Here is a 10,209-nt window from a genome sequence, read left to right as displayed (position 1 = left end):
ATGCAGTAATATAAAAACCTTTTTACCAACCAAGGTCATTTTTTTGATCTGGACTGAAACCCGCAAAATGTGTGTGCTGAAGTTGCTGGACTTTAGCAGTCAGCCAATGAAATTGCTTGCTTTTTAATAATCTAGTTTGTAATGTAGGTTCTAAGGACTCCATAACTAGAAGTTCTCTCTCTCAAGCCTTTTTTTTTTTTTTTCCTGTTTTATACATTGTGACTATTAACGCTCTGCTATTTCAGTTACTAGGGTGCCATGGCATTACAGCACCATCTAGTGTTTGGATCTGGATTTAATTACTTGCCAAGGCTGTTATGAACAGGTGCCGTATATATTTTCCTGCCTCAAAGAACTTACAATGAATGGTGAAGTGACTTGCATGAGGCCACAAGAAGTAAAGAATGACACGGGGACAAATTTTTCCCCGTCCCTTCGAGAACTCATTTTCCCGTCCTGTTGAGTTCTTTTCCTGCCCCTGTCCCATTCTTGCAAGCTCTGCCCTCATCTGCACAGTCCTCAAATACTTTAATATCATAAGCGTTCGAGGCTTGTGTAGTTAAGGCAGAGCTTACAGGAATGGGACAGGGAAAATTTTGTCCCCGTGTCATTCTCTAACAAGAAGCCTCGGTGGGAGAAGTGAAATTCAAATCTGGCTCTCGATCTTGAACCTTAGGCCACCTCCAGCGAGAAAACAAATCTCTTCACATAGACTATTATTTTCCCTCCAAGATTTGTTTTCTTTTACAGCTTAAATATCAACTTACCTCACCAACATATGCAAAAGGTTATTATTGGGGGGGGGGAGGGAATGACAAGGAAGTGACCAATGAAAATAAAGTTGTAACTCTCACACATACAAAATCAAAATATCAACAGGGGTAAAAAAAAGCATCATTAACACCATAGTACGGAAAATTAATTTTTTTTTTTATTGATGCATTGCAATTATCCTACATTTTTACCATATTTGTAGAAAATACAAAGCTACTTTGTAGAACCAAAGACAAACATTGAATCCAAAGATAAACTGTGTTTTCCCAATGGCCCCCTTTCCCGTATAGTTAGTATTAAATTTTAAATATCCCTATTTCTGTTAAACAGATTACTTTATACACCCTTCTAAGCAAATCCACATTACAAAAAATACCGCCATAATTCCCAGAATCTACCTGTTCATAGCTGTTTGTAAAAAAAATAAAATAAAACAAACAAAAAATAAAATGAAGGAAAAAAGAGAAGAACAACCTTAAGAGGGGAAAATATAACATTAAAATTTCACACAGTAACTAGGATACCAAAGACATTGAATAAAGCAAGCAGGAACACCACTGCGATGATTCAAAGTCAAAACAGAATATTAACATTACACAGGATGTGTTGGTACACACTGCGACAAGTTTCAAGCAGATTCCAAAAGTCCACATTATATAAAAAAGTTCAACAAACACCACAAGGCAGACATGCAGTTCCATCAGCTAAGAAAAATAAAATCATAGCAAAAACAAACAAATACTCCTGTTGACGTGAGCCTGCGTTTTGCTAGCAGGATGCTCTCTCGCTGACAAAAGTCGTAGGGCAAAGCAGGAAAACTCCTTGTACCCGTTAAAACTACTGGTGGAATTGACTGCTAATCATTAGAGTTCAAGGTGGAAGGAAAAGAAATATTTCTAATTGAACAGCTGGTTCTCTATTGCTGGCTGCCCGCTTCAGTTTGGCCGTGCCCGCTCCCCTTTCCTTATTGCCAGCGCTGGCTCTTTCGATACAGCTTGCAGCTGGGGGTTTCTGCTGGAATTGGTTCTCAGCTGCAGCATGGATCAGAGTACCACATGGACAAAAAGACTTTACTATAGAACAGGGGTGTCCAACCTGCGGCCCCGTGAAGTATTTTGTGTGGCCCCAGTCGAGGACGATGCAGTGTTTTCCTCTGCTGCCCCCGGGCGTTTACCGTCTTGCCGGCTCCCTCCTCTGTCTTGCTGCAGCATTTGCGCGGCCCCAGAAACATTTTTTTGGCCAATGCGGCCCAGGGAAGCCAAAAGGTTGGACACCCCTGCTATAGAACCATCTTCTACCTGGTTCACTCTTAACATCACTTTTTGCAGCCAAGCAACCGTGCAGGATGGCTCAGAGACTTTGGCTTCTAGGGGTTAAAAGACTTTCTTTACCAGGGAAATGGAAAGATGTAGCGATCTGTGCACTCTGACTCCCGAGATACATTTCTATGCAAAATCTGCTTTTGGTTACTTAAAGGCATATTCAGCAAATCCTTCGCAACTGTGTCAGGTGACTGCGGGGCACGCACCGTGTCCCCTACCATTTTACCTACACTACTCAAAAATAACTTGTAAACCCGCCAGAGTCCTATGCTGAGAGAGAGAGAGAGAGAGAGAGAGACTGCAATAAAGCCAAAATTGTGAATAGTGTTACTATTTTAATTCTGGTATTTGCTAAAACAATACTATTATGCAGCAGTCAACAAGCGACAGGAATTGACTTCTTGTTCCCGGGGGGGGGGGGGGGGGGGGGGGAGAGTTAGTATTGGAGCCAACCTAATCCTGTTCCGACATCTATGATGAAAGAGAAAATGTCTAAGCTCAGCATCTGTAAGATGTCACATTGGAATCATTCTCACCTACATATAGAATTAAAAAAAAAAAAAAAAAAAAAAAGAGGCATAAACATACACTAGGATCGAGTAGCTTCTCTTTGTCCATGTGGGCTGTCTTTAATAGGGGCTATGGTGCTATGAACTTAACTACCTAACACCATCTTTAACCCTCTCCTCATAGAAAACGCCATCTTCTGAGGGTTAAATACACATAAACTATGTGCTGTGACCTTGAGCTTTCTGATATAGGCAATTGTCCTATAGTCCAATTAATAAACTACACACAAGATCTTTATTCTCCTAGCTTTCCTCACCTCCCTTTAGAACGGGCTCTGCCAGGGTATTGACCGTTATCACGTGCCTGAATCAGTTCGCTGCTACACCATTCCTGAGCCATGGCAGACTGCAAATTTCACCATCACAGCTAGCAGCACACACCTTAAGTTGTAGAGCAGGGATCTCAAAGTCCCTCCTTGAGGGCCGCAATCCAGTCGGGTTTTCAGAATTTCTCCAGTGAATATGCACATAGATCTCATGCATATTCATTGGGGGAAATCTTGAAAACCCGACTGGTTTGCGGCCCTCAAGGAGGGACTTTGAGATCCTTGTTGTAGGCTGTGAAACTTCTAAATCAAATCATTTTAAACCCAGATGCTGCTTAATTTGGACTACTTGGGTAGTTTAGATTTAGGTTTTATTTAACACACCTACATATTTTCTATGGGTTGCACAGTTCTGTAAAAAACAATCAAGCAAAACCCTTTTTAAATAGTATGTGATCTCTTGTAACAAATTCCCAATGGTTTTAATAAAATTGCTGTGTGTATATATATATATATATATATTTATATATATATACCACTTCGTACATAAGCAGGGGCGTTCAGAAAGCAGAGGGTTAAAGAAACTGCCAACAGTCTGGGAAACAAACACTTTAAAACTCTGCCAAAGTCACTGAAGAGCTCCATATCATAAGGGTAGGGAAAGGCGACAGCAGACCTGGCTGAGCCCACTCTTTACAGGGAAAAGATAAAGCTAGAACGAGAGGTCTCACTCACAATGTATGTGCTGGATTTTAACAAAATGCTGGTTGAAAGATAGGGCGAGATCTTTGGCAAACGGAGAAGGAGCGATGTCCAGAGATGACGGGTTGCCGGAGAAATGCTCAGAAGGGCATAAGGAAAGCTGAAGGCAGGTCTGTGCAGGAGAGCATAAGAAATCAAAGTATGACAGATGGAACCTAAACGCGAGAGCAAGGGCTTGGTGAGCGAGTGACGGCGCTTTCTCCCTTATCATCCCCCAGAAACATGAGGCCAAGATCAGAAATGCAGTGAATTAACATATATCCTAATCTTATTTTCTCATTTAACTGGTCTATGGTCCTTCCACCGTCCTGCTGCATAATTAACAGGCTCCGTCAGAGTAACTGGGTTTCTGCTGTTCCTTACAACAGGAGATTCATGTTATGTTTACTTAAAAGCTATGCACCCAATATACACAAGCTGAAGTACTGAATATAAATATTTTAAAATTAACTGTTAGCAAGAGCAAAAACAAACATATTGAGAAAAAAACCACATCTACAATTAAGATGACATACAATTGCCACACAAAAAACATTCTAACACCAAAACTGTAAACTATTTAATTGCTTTTTTTAGCCTTAGATATTCTAAACTTCATAGCAAAAAGGTCAAAATTTAGGGACTGTCTTAAAAACGATAAAAGGAAAAAATGCTCTGACAGCTGCCCTCTTTCAGGCATTTCTTGCGATGGTCTTTACTACCCACCAAGCACACTGCTGTAGGTAGTAAAGACTCTGTAGCTTTACTTACATTAGTTGCAAAATGCCAGTAAGGGTCAATTCTGTAGCTTGCCAGAGACACGGTCTCTAACTTGGTAACTGCAAAACTTTCCTAACTAACCTGGGCTGAGCACAAAATGGCACCTCATCAGGACAGCGGCCATTTTGTTTCTCTAAATACCAGTTTTAACCTGGTTCTGGAAATGCGCGAAGGGCAGAGAAACCTCAGCTTGAGGGAACCTGAGGAAGCAAAGTGCTGAATACTGGGTGGGGGGGGGGGGGGAATCTATCTATCCAAGTCTCCCTATAATACTATGATTAGCAAAACCTCTTTTGTCAGTTTCACATTTTCTGTGGTAAGCATGGTGGTACACAGACAGTATTTGTGTGGACAGCCCAAATTCTAACTGCTGCATGCTAAGCTTTCTTTGGTATAATTATCTTATCTACTTACATCATCTCACAAGGAGGGTTTTCTAAGGGGGGTCACCACACAGGGAGAAAAAGGGGGGGGGGGTCACAAAATTCAACAGGAAAAGAATTGCACACAAACTTAAAAGAATGAAAGTAAGGAACACATAAATCATTTCTGTATAATAGATTAAATATTGTTAAGCATATTCTTAGTAATTCCCAACACATGGGTAAACATATCTAAGAGTATATATGTGTGCCATTTTAAAGGAGCGGGAATGGGGGAAGCTTTCATGAACTGGCTAAACTGGAACCAAACAAAAAGTAGCTCAGGTTGGTATAAAACATGAGAAAAAGGGCATCTTGACGACGCCACGCTACTTCTGGGTGAACTGCTCGTGTTTCAGGAGGGGGGCTTGCTGGTCTCTTATAAAAGCAAGCTCACTGTATAGTCCATGAAATTCTACGTTAGCATTTAAGGCACTACAGGAAAGACTTACATCAAAAAATTCTTCACCATACATACCTGTGCAAAACAAATCAGAAAATTGTCCTTTCATCCCACCTGCTCCCGCATCACATTGGACATTTACTTGCTTCCATATTTTCAGTGCTACAGTGATAGGATCTAGCAAGTGTATCATCTCACATACATTCCAACAATTCATTTTGGTTTCAAAACAGAAAGGATTCTCCAAGAACGGTTAACAAACAGATACCGCCTACAGACGTTCAAGTATAATCACTAGGACAGTTTGATTACAAAGACAGAACAGGGTGAACTGAAAGGAGTTTTTGCTTGTTATATCTGAATAGGTACATATTCAATCTGATGGAAAGTATTAAAATGCCACCATTACAAAACTTCCAAAATAGTTTTTGATTCAGTAATAAACTTTAAAATCGGTTTTTCTTTGCATTTCCCCCACGCGCCTGTGTGAAGTCCAGAAAGGCGCTGAGCTTGCAGTTCGCTGGTTAAGTTGCGGGGCACAGTATAAAAATGCAGCTTAAGCTCTGCACTCCGTTGCATGTGTATGATGCTCTAAAAACCTCCCCAGCTCTTCCTGCTGGAGGATCAGGCAATCCATAGTAAAAACAGGGGTAGGAGGGGACCCTCTTCAGATAACAGACTGTATAAATAAAATATCTGTGCTTGTATTGAGCTATACTTGTCAGATAATTTGTTGAAACCCAATTAGCTAATCATATCCTGTTGTAATATCAGCTGTACAGACATCACATCTTGATCTGCATTTGGAAGTTAAACATTCAGAAAAACTTTACTAAGTAAGGAGTGTTAAGCACTGGAATCCCTTAGAAAGGAAGCTGATGGAATTCCCATCCCCCTGATTCAGGAAGACCCCAAGAGCACATTAGATTAACATTTATCCAGGGGCTGTTATGCAACTAGTTCCTGAATAGGTCTTCCAGGTTCACTAGACAAGTCAGGTTTTCAGACCAGTCACAACGAATATGCATGATTTATTTGCCAAACTGTAACGCATATAAATTTATATAACATATTATATACATTGTGACCCTCTTGAAAACTTGAAACAATGGGTATCATTGGTTCTAGGTAGTGTTGGAACTGCCCGGAAGCCAGGGATTTAACCAGATAATCATTTCTTGAGATCTCTTCCAGTGCATTGTGTTTTTGATTCTATTTATGCTTTCAAAACATCAATTTAGTGACCTGTACCAGTGAGATAGAATGAGACTGGGCATTAAAGGAAAGTCACACACAAGCAACCCACATCTCTCCTCCTTACACAGTGTGCTTTACCCTTAGGGACAGTTTTGAAGTGTTTATGACATTGCTATTACCAATCTATGCCAGCAAAATCATCTTGACACAGGCAGCAGTGTGGTAATGCAGTACTAGCAATGGAAAATAGGCTGCAGCAGCAAAACGAATACTGACTCATAGATTGTTGTGTTTTTTGGCCAAGATATTAAAAAAATAGCGTCCGTGTGTTCTCTGTCTCCATCTGCTGGCAGGATGGCATAAGCACATACATCTGGACTGGTCAATTAGGACACTTAGGGAGTCCGGACGAACTGCACCCATCTAAAAGTGCTTAGAATGCTCCTAGCTTCTATGGTGCAGTGCAGGCACCCCAATCTACCAAGTAATAGGATGAACAGGAAGAAGTTCCCGTTGAAATATCAAATACCATGTGACCCAGCTGCAGGGAGAATTCTACAGGCTTGGACTGATGATGTCAGTGGCCCATAGGGAGAGCCACGGTTCACTCAATAAGTGAGGAGCACTAGTGCAAGGGTCCAGAGCAGATATTTCCTTTCCCCAACTACCCAACCTTCTCCTCTAGAGATGTGTTACAGTTTTAGCTGCATTACTGGGAAACTTCAATGAAAAACTTGAAACCATGAGCAGAAGGTATATGTTAGCGACCATCAAGTAGCAGATGATAAGACCCACTAAAGCTGCCTATTATGTCCAAGGTACCCACCTTACCCCAAAAGAATAGCATTCAAACATTGCCTTGACCCAATTAAATTTTATGCAAGGGTTTTATGTAGCTGCATGCCAAACATCTGCTGTAATTACAAATGCCAGGATGAGTTGTGGACATTGGTTAGCTTTTGTTTTTTTCCTGCTTCAAAAGGAGGACTTTTCTGGTATAAACCATTTCTATGGCTTGATGGAATATTAAACGGAAGCAGTCTTGTATGACCCAGCAAAGACACTGCAGCAAATCACTGAGAACACTGTATAAAATCATATGGTTAAAAAGAGGCAGGCACAACAGCTACCTAAGTTATAAAACAAAGAGGTAAAGTATTCCAAACATATTAAAATGGCAACACAAAGCTCGGAAAAAAAAAAAAAAAAAAAAAAGTGGAACTTGAGCACTCTGTATTTTCTGGCAGGAAACATCCCAACCATAGAGATAAGGAAGTGCATTAAAATCTTTACACCAGTAGCCTGTCTGCCCCTATTAAAGGAAATAAAAGATATTGCCATTAAGCTTGTTAAATGGGGCTGTTTTGAATAAACAGGGCTTTTGTGCATTAAAAGAATGGATAAAATAAAAATTAAAAAGTCATCAATAAAACTGTAAAGTCTTGCTGCAGAACATACACAAAGTGCAACCTCCCGCTCTCCTGTTCATGCCCATCTTCTCTGCTCAGAAGCATCCTGAAAAGGGATCCATTTGAACATAAGATGTAGCTTTGGGAGGCAAACCAGCAGCAGTCAGCAGGTCAGAATGGCTGCTCCCTCATTTAGCAGGCCTGCACCACAGCGCCCTCTGGAGGGCTATAAATAAGAGTACTGATTGATGTTAGTTGGGCTCAGGGGGTATCCAGTGTAAATTGCCGATCCTCTCGAGGCGCCAATGTATGACTGTGTGGCGAACTGGTGAGGATACTGAGCGGGAGCCAAGTTAGCCGAAGTCAGCAGGCTGGGACCGGCGCTGACAGGAACTTGATGGACAAGAGTACTAGGGTGTGTGGCATAAGTTGGATGCCTGGAGGAACCCTGAGGAGAGAAAAGGTGGGCAATGGAAGTGGTGGAGCCCAGTGTCGCAGCTGTGGTGGGTGCGTAACTGTACATATGAGGCTGGCTGGTAAGGTGCGTGGTGGCCGTGGCTGCCAGGTGGGGATGCACAGTGGAATGTAAGGGGCTGCTGTGCTGGAAAGTGAACGGTGCCTGAGAAATTGCCGACGGGAGGGGTGCGACGTATGCTTGCTGCCTGCGTGGAACAGGGTTGATATTTCTGTCTTGCGTGGCCGTCGCTGCTGTCTGCTGGTTCTGTAGAGAGGAATGAAAAGAGGCCATGAAGAGAGCCTGGATGTTGCCCTGGGCCTTTCTGATTTTGATCAGCAAAATAATGCATTGTTTTAAGCTATATAATATTCTGTAAAATATTTTCTTGGTGCTAGAACCCTAAAAGCTTAAGCTAGAGGGCTTTTTTTTTAAATATACAAAGCAACTTGCCAGTACTAATTTTAACTACAGATAATGTAATTCTATATTTAATAGGGATACATATTTGTGAGAGGAAAATTTTGTTCACCTGGGCGCCTAAAATTTTTTTAAAGTCCCCACAAATCGCCTGCACAGGTATGCAATCAGTTGTATACATTTTTAAGTTCATGCAAAGTATACAACCTGTGCCTAGAAACCAAATAGGGGGGAAAAATAGGGAAACTTTTGCTTTGCTTTTGAAACAAAAAAAGGAGAAAGGTCTCCTATGGAACAAAGTTTTTGATGACGAAATAACCCATAGGACAACTGAAAACATATCCCCAAAAGATGGTGGAAATTGATACGGGTCTGTGTTTTAGTGCTAGGCACCTACATAAGCATGATCTATATATGATTTAAAACAAGTGATTGTGATTGGAGTTAATCTTCAAAGGGAAATAATAAATTGACGTGTTATATATGGACAGTTGGTTTGCAATTTGATTGTGAAATTTTTATGATGTCACATTCCATAAAGATTGTTTAAAAATTTAAAAAAAAAAAAAACCACCAATACTTTATCAATTCTTACTCCACTTTTATTGTTCCACCCCCTACTTCCTTGTCCTGTAGCTTTGCTTTTGGCACACTGCAAAAAATGTAAGCTGTACCCTGAACTTTTCTTTTTTAAGGGGGTTACCTTATATAGTTGAATATAAACTGAGATTTTTGGACCAAAAAAAAGGCCTTAAAACGGGGGTCTCTATTTATATTCTGCCCACCCATCTGCTTGCTAAACAGTATTTCTTTTCCTAACCCCCTCCCACCCCCACCACATGACCTGCACTTCAGTCCTACCACCTACCAACCTGTTAATCTGCACTTGCTTTCACCCCTGCCCGACGGGCACTTCAGTGCTACTACCTCCCTACCTGATGGCTGGTAACATCTGTTCCTCCCCACAGCCCCTCTGGGCCCAGTTCTTACTGGCACAGATCTTTTCCTGTCTGAACCTGAGGCAAATGCTGTGTGCTGGGCTGAAGCAAGGCCTTGCACATCTGCGCATGATCAAGGCCTGCCGGTTCCCACCCTCTCTGAGAATCTTGGAAAGGCGTCAGCAGAGGCCTTGAGTATGCGCAAGGCCCCGCTCCAGCCCATCACACAGCACTGACCTCAGCTTAACAATAGGAAAAGAACTGTACCGGTAAGAACAGTATGCCGGTCATGGGTGGGGAGGTGGTAGCACTGAAGTGCCCGTCGGGCAGGGGTGAAAACAAACACAGGTTAACGGGTAGGGAGGTGGTAGGACTGAAGTGCAGGTCAGACGGGGTCTGGAATAGAAGTGCTTGTTAAGGGGGGGATGTAATCTTCAGAGAGAGGGTATTTTGATTTATATTATTAGCAAACATTATAGAGGGGAAAAAGGGTTTATAGAGTTGGGATCTGGGT

General features: G+C 41.6%; 1 protein-coding gene across 7 annotated transcripts in view; it reads right to left on the bottom strand.

The window, feature by feature from the left end:
• Positions 1–908: 908 nt before the first annotated feature.
• HIPK1 (homeodomain interacting protein kinase 1) overlaps positions 909–10,209 on the bottom strand; it is a 96,058-nt gene continuing 86,757 nt past the window's right edge. For 6 of the 7 annotated variants that reach the window (XM_033917790.1, XM_033917792.1, XM_033917793.1 and 3 more), the window contains one exon: positions 909–8,604. In XM_033917790.1, the coding sequence (XP_033773681.1) occupies positions 8,110–8,604 (495 nt within the window). In that variant the 3' untranslated portion in view covers positions 909–8,109. The remainder of the gene's footprint in view (positions 8,605–10,209) is intronic. The other variant, XR_004536745.1, reaches the window with a different exon arrangement.

This window comes from Geotrypetes seraphini, chromosome 13 (assembly GCF_902459505.1).
Source record: "Geotrypetes seraphini chromosome 13, aGeoSer1.1, whole genome shotgun sequence".
Taxonomy (NCBI): domain Eukaryota; kingdom Metazoa; phylum Chordata; class Amphibia; order Gymnophiona; family Dermophiidae; genus Geotrypetes; species Geotrypetes seraphini.
Note: the sequence above shows the minus strand (reverse complement) of the source record. Positions and strands in the feature narration are given on the sequence as shown.